Source organism: Oenanthe melanoleuca, chromosome 4A (genome assembly GCF_029582105.1).
Source record: "Oenanthe melanoleuca isolate GR-GAL-2019-014 chromosome 4A, OMel1.0, whole genome shotgun sequence".
NCBI classification, from domain to species: domain Eukaryota; kingdom Metazoa; phylum Chordata; class Aves; order Passeriformes; family Muscicapidae; genus Oenanthe; species Oenanthe melanoleuca.
In genome coordinates, this window is record NC_079338.1 from 9982805 (window position 1) to 10001178 (window position 18374).

The following is an 18374-nucleotide window of genomic DNA, read 5'->3' on the forward strand; positions in this document are numbered from 1 at the left end:
TGGGCAAAGTTCTTCCTACTGCATGCATCCTACCACTGTGCAATCATCTGCCAGGGATGCTCCCAGGAGAGGTCAGGTGAACCAGGGGTTTGGACCCAGCACTTGGAAAGCAGAAGAGCTCCCTGGAAAGGCTGGGCTACACACACACACTGCCAGCACTCAGCAGCTCAGCAGGCTTTGGGGAAGGGTGGTTTGCTAAGCTAGAGAGGAACTGCCAGGGACCAGGTGCCACAGGCTCACAGGAGGCTGGGAAACCTTCAGGGCAGGGCGGAGAAGGGAAAGCTTCAATGGGCACAAGTGACAGCAAAACAGCCAGTGCATTTGCTGAGTTATGTAACAATAAAAAAACCAGCCTTTAAATATTTTACTGAAGGGGAAATCATGCTGGATCTGCCACTGTATGGCACTGTATTAAGGTAAGACTAATTTCAACTAACAAGCACACATACAAAGAAGGCACAGAGCAACACATGTACATGCAATGAAAAATAAGACAGGACAGTTCACCATAGATGAAATTTGGCCTTCAATTAGACAGGAACTGAGTAGAACTGAAAATGCTCAACCACAGCTTTGCAACATTTGTTGCCTACTAGTCCCTGTTAAGAGGGGGCAAGAAACTTGTGCTTCACAGAAAATCTTTTATTGCTTACACTGTCTCACTCACACACTCAGAGGGGGGGTAAAACCTTTCAGCCTTATCAAATGTTGCTTGGAGCATCCCTACCTTGCTAAATCCTGGACTTGCAGCCCACTTTGTTCTGTAATTGTTCACATCCAAATTGTCTTTTGTGAGGGTTGAAAACAAGGCAGGAGCCTCTTACTGTGCCACCAAGCTACAGGGGGCAGTGTCTGGTGAAATTCAGTCTGTTTTGCTCTCCCTGAGTCTGTAGCCTACCGTTTCTGGAAAAAGCCTCTTTCTCTCTTAGGAAATATTTTCAGCCTTCCAGGATCTGCAGAAGAGAAAAGTACAGGCATAAAACATAATCAAATCAACCCAAAGGTGCCAATACAATGTTTAAGGGCTATTTTCCTGTAATTGCATATATTTTTGTAGTCCATTTGCAATCACTGTTAGTCTTCTCCTTTGGAAGGGAGCACGTGAGCCTCACATTCTTTTGGTATTATTGGTATATTTGGTATATTTTGGTATATTTATTTTTCTTGAAGTACGACCATTGGTAGCACAAACCAGCCATCTGGACCAGATGCATCCCTCTTGCACACAAACAAGGCTGGGCCCTAGCTGGGGTCCTTCCCAAAGCCCACAGGAACTCACACAAACCCACCTGGCAAAAACCCATGTAGGGGTAGTCTGGACTGTGGACTGCAGTGAAACACAGCCCTAGCTCCTCAAACAGCCCTAGCTCCTCAAACAAGAGGGCCATAGAACACCCAGTCTGTTCAAAAGTGTTTCCTACTGTCTGCCAGTCCGTTAGCAGTGTCATCACACTTTTCCACCCCAAGTGCAAAAGGTACATCCTCTGAGTTCTCCAGTAGCCTCATGTTAACCCTGCACAGCTGACAAGTCTTGTAGATTCAAAACTCCCCACCAGGAGCCCAGCAGCAGCATGGAAACACACAGAGAGGAAAAGAAAAGCTGTCATGCAAAAGTAATTTATTTTTTTAACTTGTATGCAAGGATGGCTTGTTTGAAGTACAGGGAACACCTAAAAGCAAAGAACAAGGCTTTCCACTTTATTGGGTGTTCTCGGTTACTCTGTGTATTACTTAAGCTCGTTACTTAAAGTCATTGGTGAAAACTACAGATTTTGTTAGAGGGCAGAGCAACTGGTTTGATGGGAAATCAGTTAGTGGGGATACTCATGGTGTCACATCTGAAATATCTTTAGGAACTGTATGAATGAAAAACACACAGCCCATCCAAAGCAAGGACACTTTAATAAAAGGGGACTTGCCCAATTCTGCATAAATGCCAACCAGAACAAAGCAAAGCAGGATCCAAAGTTAAGCAATGTAAAATTAATGCCTAATTATTAATTAAGAACTGATCTTGAAGGGAAAAATATTTTTACTTGCAGTACAAAGGGGGAAAAGAGACATAAAGGATTTAGTAGTTCATGGTTTTTTATCCTCTCTTGGGAAAAACCAAAACAAAACCAAAAAAATATCCCACCCTAAGTTTAAAATATTCTGAGACTTCTACATCTTGAGCAATAAATTCTATGAAATACACATTTCTGCAAATGTTACAAGAAAACTCACAGAGTTGTATTTACTATCATATAAATCATTCTGTTTTAAAGCATGGATTAGAGGAGATGCTGGAAGATGTGGTTATGTCATACTTGGGGAGACATCCTCAGGATGGCTGCAGGTGGAAGTCATAGCCTTCATTCCTTCCTAAGAGAAATAAAAAATATATGAACAGATGAACACTATAAGAAAATGGACAGTCCAGAAGGCTCATACCTCCATGAGCAAGGGTGGTGGTGAAAGAAGGCAGCCATTGCTGCCATAGCACTCAGCAATACATATTCAAACTCCATTTTATAATCACATTGACAGGCCCTGTCTACAATGAGCACCTGAGTGACAGCATTTCAAATCACACAGTAGCAAAGTTAGGACACATTTTTGGCGACATTACTCTGCTGGCTAGTTCAGGTCAAATATACAAATAAGTCTAAGACCCCTGCCCCTGCCACCATGGAGGGCTCTGCTCAGCTGCAGCCAAGGTTTCCTCCCCCACCAGTACCTGGGGAGCAGTTGGCTCTCAGATGGTTGACAACTGGGTTCTGCAGGGGTGTTACAATGCCTTGGTTGGGTTTCTGGAAGGCCGAAATGAGGTTGTGCACTTTCCGAAAGAGCCGCCGGTGGACCCCAGGTGCTGTCTGCAAAGGCAAAGCAGGACAGGTGAGAAGGGGTGCTGGGTGCCTGTGCTGGCACACAGCCTTGTCCTCAGAACTGCACACTGCTCCCAGGGAGGGAGCCAGACATGGATGTGAACCCCCTGATGTGCCAGTTCAAGGTGAGAGAGTCAATTGCTGCACTGCTCTCCGCTTTCCCCGAGGGATCCCAGCCCCCTACACTGAGCAGCTTCCAGCAGCATGGAGATAGAAAGTTGGAAGAGGGACAATTTCTTAATTGCTACAGGAGAATTACCCTGACTAATTACCCACACTAATTAGGCAGAGTTACAAGTGACCCTTTGCTATTTCTGACCCTGACTTACTGCAGCCAGTGATTTAACCTCCGTAGCAGTAACTTCATAGCCTGTAAGATAGTTCCATCTTAGAAATACCAGTGAGAAAACCCAGAGAGCAACCTGAGCTTACCACAGAGAGGAAGTCCTCACGCCACTAAGTTCCAGCAAGGACACAGCATCTTTTCAAACCCTTCTTGGTGCATTCAGTGCTTGCTTATGTGTTCATTGAATATTCCTGTCTACTTCTTGTAAAAAGACAAATGTTACCTATTTATTAAAAGTGGGAGTCTTTCCATCTCTCTGCATTAGGAACTTTTCAAACAATATGAAATGAAACTATGTGTGCTTTTAATCAAAAATCCAATGTTTGTGTTAAATCCTTCAGGGTGTTCTCATAATAACTCTTCTTCACCAAAGTCAAGGGAGGACAAGCATGGGTTCTGCCAGCATAGTCCCACTAAGGGACACTGCTCTCACCCAGCAGCTGTGAGTTAATCCAGCCTTCCTGGCACCAGCTGGAGTCTTCACACTGGCTGGGATTTCACCAGCACTGCTTTAAATTAAATTCCTGCCTCATGGTTGAAAGATGGATGTGACCTGAGCTCGCTTAGAGACTAACCAGCCACAGGGAAGGAAGCAGAAGCAGGAAAGGACCAGCTGCATCTGGAGCCTGTTTTGGCCTTGGAGGCACACTGCATGGGGATAACTTGGACCTAGGCTGCTGTGTCTAACAGCTGAGCCCAGCATGGTCTTAGCAACATTTACTTAAAGGTTTCTGTTCCTTAAGAGAAGGGTTGATATCATGGATCTCTAGATAGGACCTTCTCCTGCAGAGGATGTACAGAGAAACCAGGGCCTTCAGCACACCTATGGTGCAAAACTCAGGTGAGGTTTGCCTAAAATACAGCCAGGGAAAGCCCAAAAATCACACATAGAGCACCAGTGGAGGTCATAGGCCAGACATTGTAGCAGCTCTATATAAAAAAAAAAAAACCTCACTGCAGAGATACTGACATCTCCTGGGGCTAAAGGAGGCTGCAGCCTCAGTCAGGGAATTACCCTCCACAGGTGGAGATCCCTGGCATCCTGGAATCCTTTCACAGATGCCAGTGCTTACCCTGGCATGATGGGTGCACTGTCACCCTCACCCTGTCCTGGAAAACTTCTGTCTGGGGCACTACACATCCTAGCCCTTACATCAACCTCCTGATGTCTTACAGAAGGAATTACTGGGCATTATTCCCAAGTATATGGATAATTATCCACTCCACTGTGATGTCAGTCACACTTCCACCCCCAATCTGTTCGAGGTAACCCACAGAACCAGCTCTGTCTTCCAGAATCACTTCTAATAGGGTAATGTTCAAGGAATTATGCTTGTCTAGAAATTATATAGTATTTGAAATAAGTGTTCATTAACATGCAAACAGAAAGCTAATTACGAATTAAGACACAGAGTACATACAAAGAAAAAAATTAATAAAATAAATAGAGATTAAAATCCCAATTCCACCAACCTAAATGTAGTCTGTATTACAAGTAATTTTTTTTGTACCCAAATTACCAGTTTCTTGTCAGATGGAGGAAAATATATTTTGTATCAAGTTTTGGCTATTCTCTATATTTTGCACTAATTATGAATTAATCTGGAATAATGAATTAAAACACTGTACATTGAAAATTATTTCTTTAATATTCTGACATTGATGTTACATAGGATAGAAGGAAACAGACTGTGCTTGTCAAATTATAAAACCACAATATTTTTTCCATTTAAAATGATGCAAAATGATGTACTATTGCATTATGCAACAGCTTAAATGAATCAGGGAATTAATTTATGAGATCTAGACTGTCAGAAGTGGCACCAAGACATGTTACTGATGGATGCACTCTAGATCGATTACCATCAATGAAAATCAGACTAGGCAGAAACATGAATAATTTGAATACATTTCATTAAATATATAATCTATATCAAACAGGATGTAGAAATTTTCAGAAGGGAAAGGAGAAATACACACCTCAGCACTCCAGGAACCAGTTTGTGTCTGGGACACTCTGTAGGTATAAACATAACCCTGATGCCTGTAGGAAAAAAAAAAATCTATTATTCATTTCTCCTGACAGTTTTCACAGGAACTACACTGTTATGTGAGAAACGGCTCATTTGCTAACTTTTCCTAAAAATAAATTCACCTCTAAAGGCTCTGGGTAGCTAAAATCCCTACTGGCCAGATGCAGTGTTAAACCTACTGAGGTTTTTTGGGATGAGAGGGATTGGTCTGACTCAGATCTAGTTTATCAGTATTCAGTTATTTTGCATAAAATGGTGTTGCTTTCATTCCTTCCTAGGAATTTTTATTAATTTTTTTCAGTGATATCCTTTCACTGGCACACACCAGAAATACTTTCCCTGCAAAAATTGACAGGTAGCATTACTGTTCTGTGACTCATTTAAATGCAGATGTTAACAGAAACAATGTCATTACTGTAATTTATTTGGAAAGCCATACCCACAAAAAGAGTTAATTAATTACTCTTTGCTTTGCCTATACATCCCAAACTTCCAAATACTGATAAAAGAGACATATAAGGTATGGAATCTTCTTTATTTAAAATCAGAGTCTTTGGGGAATAAGGAGCCTAGTAACTCCTAATAGACTAATAACACAAGGCACAACAACTCATGCTAAAGTCACTCTTGCTTCACTCATGAACCCAAGTCAGTGAATGATTTACATGGTAGATTACTACACTAACATCCAAAAATTTAGCTCAGAATCAATTAATAGCAGCTCCATAGGCACAACATTAGTTTAGATGGTATCAGATAAGATTGTATTGAGTTCAAGCAGCATTTGGACTGTGCTCTCAGGCATATGGTGTGATTCCTGGGGTGTCCTGCTGTGCCAGGAGTTGGACTCAACCATCCCAATGGGTCCCTTCTAACTCAGCATATTCTATGATTCTATGCTTCTATTTCACACTACATAGATTTGCATGAATTCAAAGCAGGGTTTTAGGGACCATTCCCTATTTGACTGTCAATTCTTATTCTTAAGAAAGCAGAAATATACCGTATTTCTTCCCAGTTATGCATGACATTTTAGCAGTTACTACAAAATATGAGAAATCATTAATGACACAGACATCATATGACTGCAATTACTTATGATCTGTGTCATGGCTCCTGTAAAAATTCCTGTTTAAAAGTCATTACAGCAACCTTTGCAAAGTGTTGTCTGGTATAATTTGCCCAAGCAGGAAGTTGTTAAGAGCTGGCACTCTGCTACAACTCCACAAAGTGGGATCAAAGTGCCTGTGGTGATTTGTGAGCTCTGCCCCCATCACTTGACTCCCACTGTGATTAGACACAGAGGTGAAGGACACAAAGCCATTCCCCCCATCCAGGCTGCTGCAGGGACATTGCCCTCCTCTCTTCCAGTATGGGAATGTGCCTGATACTGCCCCACAATCCCACCACAACTTCATCCACCTCTTCATGTCCGCCAAGAGAGCCTTTTCCCCAGACTTTCTGTATGCCACCAGACAGACATGGAAAGCAGCTGGCCATGCTCATTTCATGGAAATCCAAGGAGGAAAAGAGCCATCAGGAACAAATCTGCTAAAGCAAATGGAATTAGTTTGGTCCAAATAAGATTATAATTGGGTCTTTCTGTTTCTGCATTGCTCAAAGAAAAATCCCAGTAAACAACTTGAGGTCAAGTCTCCTCTTAGCTATGCCAGAACTATGTTGAAATTGGGGGAAATGGCCCCAAATTCACACTTCCAGATAGCCTATAGAGTAAAAATGGTTGAATATACATCTGTGTTTCCTAGATAGCCTTTTCAGAACTTGACTTGTAATTACCAGTTCTAGTCTCTTACTAGAAATACAGTTTTGCTGGCTTGTTTGACTTCCTCGATGCACTGCAGACATTCCTTCCCCTGAGCTGTCCCAAGGTGGGAGATTCCACAGGCTGACCACAGCTGAGTTGAGGTTTTGTTTCTGTGTGTTGTGGAACTGTAATGCAGAGATGCTCCTCTGTCCCAAATTTGGATTTGAACTCCCTCACACTGCTTTCCTGCCCATGTCATGGCACCATGGTCAGTGGTGTTTGAGGCCACAGCTCAAGCCCAGTTGGTTAAAAGCACATTCCTCTAAGCCATTAGATTATATATGTTCTTGTTCAAGGAATCCATTTAGGGCCCTCAGATGATCAAGTTCTTTCTTAAGGACTGTGAGCTGTGCCTGTGATTAACTTTTCATGATAACATGATGTTCACATTAATAGTTTTCTTTTAAATCACAAAAAAAAGGATTTAAAAAAAAGGGTAAAATCAATGTATCTAAGTATGTAGAACACCAGCCAATACATGATTATTGAAATGAGGATTTTACAGGCCATAATGTACTGGGAAATACCAGAGAGGTCCTGGTATTTTGTTCCATCTCTTTGAAGTGGATATTTAACCTTCTCCGCAGTGATATTTTTTCAAGTCTCAAATCTGCCAGAATCAGTATCTATACATCTAAAACTGCTTCTCTTGCCTTCTATTTCAATACTACACTGTGCACAAGAGTATGAGCAACCTGGTCTAGTAGGTGGCATTCCTGCCCACGTCAGGGTGAGTTGGAACTAGATGATTATATGAACTGGATGAACTGGAGGATGTTTAAAGTCCCTTCTAACCCAAGGCATTTTATGATTCTATGATTCTACTGTCCTTGCTTGATTCTTGGTTTACCCAAAAGAAATTTTTTTCCAACCACTTTACTCTCTTTAAAATCTGATTTTTCCACAAATAGCATGGTTGTCTGTTTCTTTCACTGTTTTCTCTATGTAAGACATGGCATGAGTTGAAGAGGTTGAGGGGCTGTGGTGCTGTTCTGACTCCAAGCTGTCTGTTGCCTCTCAGCACTCTGCCAGAAAGGTTTGCTAAGCAGAAGGAATCAAAAAGTAGAGGTCAGATAAAATAATATTCAGTATTGAAGTATGGTGAGATACAAGATAAGCACCCAAACTGCATTTTTTTTTTAAATCACATTGCAAAATATTTCAGCTGAGCACAGGGAAAGCACAAAGGATAGTTCAGATTAAAAGCCCATGAGGTTCTGAAAAAGGAACAAGAATTTGAGGAGATGGATGCTTTGAGCACAGTGTGGAGAATGGGAAGAGAATGACGTTATCACAGCCTGGTGAGGGACAAGTGAGAGCTCTCCACCCTCCTGGCAAATGTTCATGTTTTTCCCAGAGAATGAAAGACTGAAAGGTCTGAGGGATTTTACTGTGCTTAAGTTTAAAAGCACGACATTATCATCTGTTATTGTCTCTGAAGCCACCAGGAAAGTGAGACACTGTGTAAATGGGAGATGACTTGGACATCCAGATCTGCCTCTTCAAAGGCAATGCACAAAGGAAGGAAGATGGATTTTGTTAAGAGGATGAACAGCTAGGTCTTCCCATTGAACTACTTTCCATTGGGACCTTGGTCTCCACAAAATGAATTACAGTTCTTCTGATAAGTACTTTCCCAATGAAGGCAACCTTATCAAAACTCTGTCGTGCAGCAGGAACTTACTTCATTACCACTTCAAAGAGTTTTTTACCTTCCATTTACAAGAGATATGATTTTGGGCCAAGTTTACTGCTACCTGGGCAAAAGCCTCCCATGAGAAAGGTTTTTATGATTTAATCTACCTAACATGAACTAAGATCAGTGTGGGCTGAAGGAAGATCAAGGCGTTTTTCTTAAAAGAAAAATTAAATACGCAAATTTAAATTGAGATTGTAGTGGACATTACCTTCCAAAGAGTAAAGCATGTAACACTGGGCAAAATCAGGTGAAAAAGTTCATTTACTGAAGCTTAAGCCTCAGGAAATGAGAAATTCCCCAGCTAAGGTGAGAGGACAGCTCAATTTTCTACACTTTTACTCTTTTCAGGGCAGAAAAAAAGCTCCCAGAGAGACAGAATGTTCCTGTATGTGGTGTGATCTCAGAGGGCACTCTCAGTGACACTGTGTACCAGCACATCTTGGAGGAGGAGCAGATCATGACACCCAGGTAAAGATTCACTGAAGGGCTCCCCCATCCCTTCACTTGTCCCAAGCACAGACCCAGCCTCACTCACAACAGCAAAGCTCTCCTCTCCTGCCAGTGAAGCTCAAGGGACAGAAGCAATCATGAATTAACATCTTGATGAATGAGACTCTATAAATTTTTGTTCATAGGCAAAATATGCCAAAATGCTGGTAAGGGGAAGCATAAAAGAGCCATTACTGTAAGGACAATACCAGATAGCACTTGTGAAAGAGGACTTTGGTCACCACTAATGATATTTTTATGACATCTCAGTTCTTTTTTTTTTGTCTCAGTAGGGAAAGATGTTAAACCATCTGGGAATTGCACTAACACAGTCTCTGTTTCAATACTTCACCTTGGAAAACTTTGTCAAAGGAAAACCTAGAAAAGGTTGCTATTACAGGAACCAGTCCACTTTATATTATAGGCTTTTCTTTTCTTTGTAGCCAGACAATTCCTCCCAAAGAGTTACCAAGGCATTGTTCACAGATGACATACTGAAACACCATCTGTCTACCTGTCCTCTCCATTCCTCCTTTTTAGCTGTGATCAGACCTGTTAAAGCTGCATTTACTTTAACAGGTGAATGATTACAATCTTCTGCACCATTGAAATAGCCCAAGGACATTAGACACAAGCTGCAGATTAAAATTAATGATGACATTTCAGCTGCATGATATACTTTAAAATCATTTCCAAATACTTTGCATCTCAGTTGGGAAATATTATTAAACTAATTTTTATTAGTTTCTGAGCCCAAAATTCAACAAATTTAAAGGGAGAAAGACAGGCAGACAAGGGAAAGCCATGTCAGCAATAAATTACATCAGTTTCTTCCTCTGTACGTATCTTTCTCTTCAGATGTCATTGCATTATGTCATTCAGCTCTTATTACCTGGTACACTAACAACCTGATCTTACCTTGGAATTTCACTTTACAACGTAGTTTAAGAACCAGACCATGGTGTAGCCTACAAACAGTGATTCTGAGCATTATACTGCCCAGAGTCAGTTTCTTATGACTTATGAAACCCAAAGTAGAGGGTACTGTAGATCTGGGCCTCCTGTGTCACCTTTCTCGTCTGTGAAACAGACTTAAACTCTTCATCTACCAAGCAGAAATAAAGCTTAGAAACCACTTAATGCTATGAGATGAGCACCAGAGTGCTCTGGAGAGGAGCCCTGCAGGGAGCTCAATGCTCCATGCTTTTGCAGTGGGGGCAATGGCACAGAGCAGATGAGCACAGGAGGTCAGGCTGGAGCCTCTTCTGCCCTGTCATGGACTTGATGCAGGTGCAGATCAAACCTGAATGCCCAGAGGGACCAACTTCAGGCAGTTTCCTGGTGAGCAACCCTGAACTGGGAATGTGAGTGATGGCATGGGCATACCAGGAGCTACAGAGGTGGGAGATGGCTACCACAAAGCCAAAACTCATGAATTTAGGGGAATGCACAGCAGTGCCTTGGAGCCTTCAAGCTTCTCCTCACTCTCTCCTGGAATTTGTATGTTCTGTTTGACAACATACAAAACATTTTTGTTCCTTCCTTATTTAGGTCTCAGCTAAGTACAGCAACTTAGAAATTACCACCCATCAGCTAACTCAAGCTGAAGAAATAGCATTCACATTGAGATCACTGTATCACAAACTCTGTCTGCAGGAGCGAGTAAAATAGGTTAAACTGGTGTTTACATCATCTGAAAAGCCCAACAGACTGACTGTAGCTTAACTCACAGCAGCACTTGAGTTAACACTTCTGTCACTGATTTCTGTCACTGATTCCTTTATCAACACTTGTTGTGAGAAAAATTGCATCAGTAACACATACTAACTTGCTATAATGCTGTAGAATAATAAAGAAAATGCATTATCTTGATTTTCTCTTCTGAAATTAACAAAAGCTTAAAAGAGAAAGTTAAATCTTGTGAATAGCTCTGAATTTATGCAGAGATTTCTGTGGAAAATTGTCAGAATCTTCACCACTTCAACAGTCCTAGCCATCTGAAGATGCTGCTGATTTACCTAAAGAGGAAGTGTCTAGCCTTTTTGAGTAGGGTTTGTGTCAGCCTTGTACAAGGAAATTCCAGACAAAAGCAATATCTCAAAGAGGAATTTCTTCAAATTCAGAAATAATGTAAGAATTTATTCAAATTTGAGATGTTAAGTAGAAGGACGTTACCTTATGGCAGGCAAATAACTTAACCTCCCACTAAGCTTCATCAGTTCCATGATTCAGGCTGTCTACCTTTCCAAGAAAAGTCATTGGAATATGTGAAGGTCATCAGCCAAGTTATGCTCAGCAAAGAAAACACTCACCCTTGTTAGCAGGTACCTGAAATAGCCACCTCAGTAAAATTTACCACTGTGCTATAGAAGACTTCTTTCAAAGCTGAAAACAGTGTGTGATAAATTCAGCAATGCTGAATTTTGTTTCAAATTACATTTTAAATTATGATGATGATGATTATCTGCAATGTTATAAAAAAATGCAATTATTCTGCCATTTCTATCAAAAATAATGCATAGGAAACAAAGGCAGGGCTAAGCTGAAGCTGCCTTGTGATCCTGTGTTACACCTTCATAGGGTACAGCTGATGTAGCTGCAGCATCAGAAAGTTTCTGCACGTTGCCTTGAACTTGTGCACCGTGGTTACAGTGACAGAAAAAATAGCACACGTAAAGTCTGATAGGACTGCAGCCTATCCCTGTTGCCATTACTGTTGCTTCAAGAGCTCTAAACAGCTTTCAATTCCAGCTTTTGATTATTCTCCACAAATTTAATGCAGCACAGTACACGAATGGCTGATTTCAAACAAATCATCTGAACATACAGTTTGACAAGCACGTCGTGTTTGTCTTACTTAAAGCTCTGAAACAACTACTAACATCCTCAGCATTTTCAAATATATGAATTTTAAAACCCAAACTACAAATTCTTTATCTTTGCCAATTCAGGCATGAGCTGCTTGTTCCTGCATGTGTGCTCATATATCTGTAAAAAAATGTGGGGCTTTTGGCATTTTCAGGCAATTTATTTATACATTTTTCAGGCAAGGTTTAAGAGGCTGCTCCTCAAAGTAGTCACTATTAGTGTGCCCCGTGTCCCCCATTGACTTCATTAGGAGCTGTGAGCACAGAGGATTTCTGAGTGTGCTAAAAATGTCAAACAGTTTTTGCATTGAGCAAAGAGGAAACAAGACCAGTAAAGAAAGCTCCCTGGAACAATCAGGTCTGATATTAAAACCCTGGTGTACTGTGTGTAGTGTCTAACTTGTTTATGGGTAAAACGTGTATGTTTTATAAAGCATATGCATTTTTTCTAGACAAGTCTTCAGGAACAGCAAAAATCTTGTTTTTCAGTGCAACTCCAAAGATTTCCAGGAAACAATTGTGTACCTCTGTTGACATATTCTCAACATCCTTAAAGTATATATTATCAATTCAATAATGATATTCATACAATGAAAACCTGGGAGCATCTGGTATTAAAATCTTTGCCAAAATCAAAAAACAGCACCTCTGTTTGCAAGAGCTCCAGAGCACACAATTGCAAATGAAAACCTTCCAACTCTTCCATGCATACTTTAATTGTGGTCTTAAAATATTTCTGAAAGTGGGTCCTTTGTGCTTTGCCGCAGTCCAAGAAAATACTCATTGTCTCTTTGAAGGCTTTCAGGCACACCATGTGCACATCCCAGCTTCAGAAAGTGGAAAGTGGCATTCAAGGGAGATAAATCAGTAGCTCAGGAGAAACAAAGAGAGAAAGCAGAGTTTTCTAGATGAATGCTCCAACAGAGTCCTGCCTGCTGCAGTTACCCACCTCTATAGGTCACGTTTTATGCTACTACCTGTCTCTTTTATGCTTGCCCTGTAAAATCAGCATCAGTCACAAGGGATTCATGAAGTGTTTGACTCTTCTCCTTTTTAAAGGTCAGGGCTCTGCTTTTTAATTGGAAAAGCAAAAGGTGAATGAGCCTGACCATGAACACTGCAGTCTTTATTGTGTCTTTATTTGTGCCTTAAGAGGCTCAAATCCTGCCAAAATATGTCAGGGCTTTTTGGACATGCTCGAGGGGGAGTATGTGGAGGTGATTGTGGCATTACAAATTTATGCAGTTTTTTGGGAAAAGGAGACATTGAGCATAAGCAATGCAGTGAAATCACGGGGCTTAACAATTACAGTACCTGGAGCTGGAAGTGCAGAGCAGCCACTAATGTGGATTCAAGCAGATGATACCACTGTCATCCAAGAATATGCTTAATTGATTTTTTAATAAATATTTATTTTCTCTAAATCAGAACTGTGCCTTATAACTCCCCCATGATAGAAAAAGGAGCCCTAAGAAGGGTTAGAACTGGGAAGCTGCAGGGCTTTATATTTGTTTGGGTTTGTTTTACTTCCCCAGGGGAGGGAGAGGCGAAAGAAGACAGACTAAACACATCTTGATTTTGGAAAACTAGAATATTTTTCTCTTTTTCTTTTCTAAGGGTAATAGAAATACTACCAGCAGTAGAAAACAAATAACACTCCTGGTAGAAATTTTCATTAGAAACATGCAAAATATTTTGGTTAGCTCTGATACTTATTGCAGTATATCTAATGGCTGACCAGTTTTATTTCCCATGTTTCAGAGATCCCTTCATTACTTCTAGTAAATTCATCTTTTGTCTGATCTTCATATGTCTATATATTCCTATAGTGATCTTCAGCATGGATTCTGAACCAAAATGTAAATTGCTGAATAACTTTGTTATTCCTAATAATTTCCATTATTTATTTAGAATGGAATTTTAACAGCAACAGCACATTTCCCTCACTTTTTACCAGAGCTCCCCTGCACAAGAAGGTTTGTCACCTGTTTCCATCTCTGCCCATGATGCTCAGACTGGTTTATCACAGCTTCTTTTGTCAAAATGTCTTCTTTTGCCAAACTGGCTTCTTTTGCCAAAGCCAGGCTTAGCATTCTTCACTGAACACATATATCCATCCCTCGTGCCTTCCTTTCCTGCTCTGCCAGTCTCTCCACTAAAGTGCTCTGCTTTGGCAAACTTTTCCTGTCAAAGCACTTCCCTAGTTTATAGCCCACATTTCTTCAAACTGTCACTGCCATCTCAGTGTGGGATCCTTTCCTGGTATGAAAACTCTCTCCACAGTTATTGTGTGATATGCTATTTACCATATGTGCTACTTCTTATCTAATTATTTGAATTTAATATTAAGAAGTATGGGAACTAAGGCTTAATTCTACTGTTCTTCAGCCACTTTTCTTTCTGTAATATCATAACATTTTAAATTTAATCTGGATTTATCCAAGATGCTATTGCAAATTTCCTTTACAGAATAACTATTAAGGATCTATGTTCTGTAAGAAGCCTGCATAACATTCACCATTAATTTTTTAATTTTTTTTTCTTTTACCCTTTTTTTTATCATACATATGTTTGAATGCAACATACCATGAACACATGAATGGCCCATAATTTCTGGAAGCAATTTGGTCTGTTTCTTACTGAAGTATCTTTTCCTCCAAAGACTGGGGAGCTTCACAGTTAGAAATGTTTAAATTTCTTCCTATTTTCATTTTCCATTTTTTATTTCATTCATGGAACTTCTTTTGAAGGGCATAAATTACTACTAATATACAAAAAATCCCAATTGATTGTGTATAACTGAAAGACCTTGTTACATACCTACATCCTGATTTAGACCAATGGTGGACTAATTCTAGTATTCTCTGTCTTATTGGTGTTGTAACACTTTTCTGACCCTTTTTCTAATGCCTTAGTATTTCCCCTGCACTGAATGACTTCTGAATGTAAGGATGATATATCCCCATTTCCTCTGATAGTTATTTAAAAGAGATTCTGCTTTTATTGACTATTCCCATCACAGGAATCACAGCACTCCTTTCCTCTTACTATGTCTATTCCGTTTTCATTTAACTCAAGATGCTTCCTATTTCATATTTTTCAGCTTGCTGTTAAGGTATTTGTTAGCAGGAACCCTTAACTTGGTTCACCTGATTTCATGAGAGAAGAAAAAATACATCCTCTGCCACAAAGATTTTCCCAGAGAAGAGGATTATATATTTTTGGATTGTCTATAACCTTCTTGCGTGTCTCCATTTCTAGTCTGTAACAGGAAGATAATGATGCTCACCCAGGGCTTAATTACATACTGTCAGAAATGTATTAATTTCTGACAAAATGGATTCAAGGGATTTGGGGAAAACTTGACTTACGACCCTCCTTCCTCTTGTGCTTTTTTGCCAGGTACCTGAGTTCCCTCTGTTAGTTAATTTCATGGTGGTCCTAAAAGGGTTTTCTCTAGTGTTCCTCCTCTGACTGAAGTAAGGCATAAGTATAATCTGTTCTTCTGATGCAACAGTACAGTGTCACCAGGACTTCCAAGAATTTTGCCCACAGTGGGGCAATTACATTAAAATGAGGTCCTATGAGTGCAAAGTCCCCCAGTTCTCCCAGGGGAATCTTTACCCTCTCTCTGACAGACCATCCCATCAGATCTCTCCTTTTTCACCCTATTTGATGAAACATTATCACCTAATTTGTTACTATCGGTATTTCATGTGCATTACAGGTAATCTCCTTCCAGCCTGTGCTTGTGGGACAAGGCACAAGCTTGTGGGACTGAAAGCATCCTGAACAAAGGCACATTCTGGATGGCAGCACTCGGTGTTACCTATCCCTGTGACAGGGTCATGGGATGCTGCTGAGCACACCCTTGAGCACACTGGAGAAACAGAAGAACACAGGCAGAAAGCGAGTGGGTTATCCAGCACAAAGAGGCAGTACATACCATCCTGAGCCACGTCACCTGGCATTTCTCCACGGCACCTTGCTTATCCTTCCCATGTACCTGCCTGCTTTCTCTTTATGCCTTTTTGCCTGTAGGAAGTATAGGCTCTGCAAGGCAAAAACCTTCTCCTCTTTGCTTTGCAAGGGACCCCACACCACTTACTGCACCCTTCTGTCTTAAGTTACGGCTAAGAAGCCAAAAGTCTCGCTCATGTGAGCAGATGGTAGGATCAGAACATATTTTGTTTTGGGGCAGCCTTGCCGAGGCGGGGAAGGCTGGGGATCACGGAAAGCCGCACTCACAGCACGCAGAGGCAGTAGGCTCCCGGGATGCTCTCGCTGTCCCGCAGCAGGTAGCTGCCGTCCGTGCCCGCCGCCAGCAGCAGCTTCTCGCCGGCCTCCCGGCTGATGGCCCCGTGGTAGACGGGCACCGTGTCCATGCCAGCCCGTCTCCGCTGCGGCTCTCGCTGAGCCCGGCGCTCCCTCGGCCTGCCCGCCTCGGCGGCTGAGGTAAACAGGATGTGTTCGCACCTCTGCACGGGCTGAGACACCACTGAGGGAAGAGTGAGGAAGGAACACAGAATTTCTGTGTGTTTTTTTTCCTTTGCCCCCTTCTGTTTTCCTTTTACGTAGGCTGAAACATCCTCACACCATCACAGCTCTCTTGCAGAGGTGTCATCTCACATCCACCCTCAGCCAAGTGGCTCCGGCTCAGGATGGGACTGATGAGGCACACGATGGCCACGGGGCCAGAAGGGCTGCGACAGGGGGGGCAGGACCACTTCTCTCTTCTGGTGTTAACCCAACGGGATTGTTATCCCAAACAGGGATAATCTTTTAACCTCTTGTTTTTAGAATCCCCAGGGATGAGACTAAAGGAAGTCAGCTGAGCTCGGTGTCACTGTCCCACCAGACACTCACCTCAGGCTGCAGGTGCAAGCACAGCCCCAGCTCCACACCAGCTGCTCCAGTGCCCACAGACACCACCCCCAGCTGATTCACTTCATCAGGGCTTGCTTCCAAAGCCTTTGGTGCGTTTGATCACTGTTTATGTCGGAGTAGTCATTGCCCCCACCTGGAGGCAGGCAGCAGCCTTGGCACACGCAAGGAGACCCCTCTCATCTTCCTGGATGCCATCAGAGCCAGCGCTGCCTTCACGTGGGGCATGAGCTGGCATCCAAAATCCAGAGCCATGTCTGAAAGAGCCATTTCTCTCCACCTGCTGTGGCTGAAGACATTTCCTCAGTGTACTTGTCAGTTGAATGCTCCCACATGCACATGCAGGTCTGTTTGCAAACAAGCTGTCAATGTGCTTTATACCCCCACAGATATTTCCATCCCACAGATATTTCCAACCATGGAAAAGCTGAGCATGTTTCCCTCCAGTTATGGCCACCAGGTCGGCTCCATGGGGCTGCAGCAAGCTCAGGGCTAAATTCATCCCTGACATGAGCCTGCCACCCTCCCTTGAAGAGCCACATTCTCACACCTGTGTGTGAGAGCAAGAAGTCAGTAAAATATAGCAATATTAAGTATGGGTTGTGATTATGATTGATTGCTTTTAAATTGAGTTTACTAGCAGGACAGGGTAGAATTAAATAATCTCATCCAGGTGCTCACAGATACTGTGTCCCTGTTGAAGTTAAGAATAGGTGAAAAAATAGCTTTTAAAATACACACAGTTCAGGAACAGAAATGAAATTTTAAAATACCAAAAATAATGACTGCTCTTTTTCAGTTTCAATCAATCAAAGTGTTTTCTCTCAACTATTTCACAGTGCATGTTTTTACCTTTTGATCTTCAATATAGTTTTTCCTTGGAAATATTTTTGCAAAGTAACTTCAGTTTTTCCTTTTGAGGGATGGGCATTTCTGATCCGAGAGTCATAGGGTAGATTGTGCATGGGGCACTGCACAAAGTCACTAATGGCAAAGCTGCAGCATTTGGAGGCAAAGAGCCTCTTTCCCCACAGGGAGGCCCTGGCAAGTGACTGCCTCCCTGGCTGGGAATGAGAGGCTGAGAAAGCTGCAGAACCTCAGCTGAAGAGAGACTGAGAACTCCCACCACCGAGTTTATGGCCTTTCTATCTCATTATGCAGGCATTCATTACCCCCTTTACACGAACCCGGGGACTCAGACATCCTGCTTGGCTTTTTAAACCAGTTGTTAAAGTATTTGCACATAAAGTGGCTGCTGCCTGCTGCAAATCTGATTAATGTGGATAGCAACAAGCTGTAAAGCTGCTGCCTATTTCTTCTCATTTTCCAAACTACCTGTGCTCTTGGGGATTTCATCCAACTTT

At 41.8% G+C, this 18374-nt stretch overlaps 1 protein-coding gene across 1 annotated transcript; it reads right to left on the reverse strand.

The window, feature by feature from the left end:
• Positions 1-1883: 1883 nt before the first annotated feature.
• Positions 1884-16764, reverse strand: SH2D1A (SH2 domain containing 1A). The gene is made up of 4 exons (XM_056491700.1): positions 16375-16764; positions 5194-5257; positions 2720-2855; positions 1884-2364 (listed from the first exon to the last, which is right to left on the reverse strand). Exons 1-4 carry the CDS (start codon positions 16509-16511, stop codon positions 2324-2326), a joined length of 378 nt encoding a protein of 125 aa, XP_056347675.1. The 5' UTR covers positions 16512-16764; the 3' UTR covers positions 1884-2323.
• Between the last annotated feature and the right edge of the window lie 1610 nt (positions 16765-18374).

Excerpts from the sequence above, each read along its gene's own strand:
- SH2D1A (XM_056491700.1), bottom strand. The coding sequence starts at position 16,511 with ATGGACACGGTGCCCGTCTACCACGGGGCCATCAGCCGGGAGGCCGGC. Across the intron at positions 2,856-5,193 it reads CTGGTTCCTGGAGTGCTGAG|ACAGCACCTGGGGTCCACCG; the intron begins GTGTGTATTTCT and ends TTGCCTTTGCAG. Across the intron at positions 2,365-2,719 it reads GAGAGCCAACTGCTCCCCAG|GAAGGAATGAAGGCTATGAC; the intron begins GTACTGGTGGGG and ends TATTTCTCTTAG.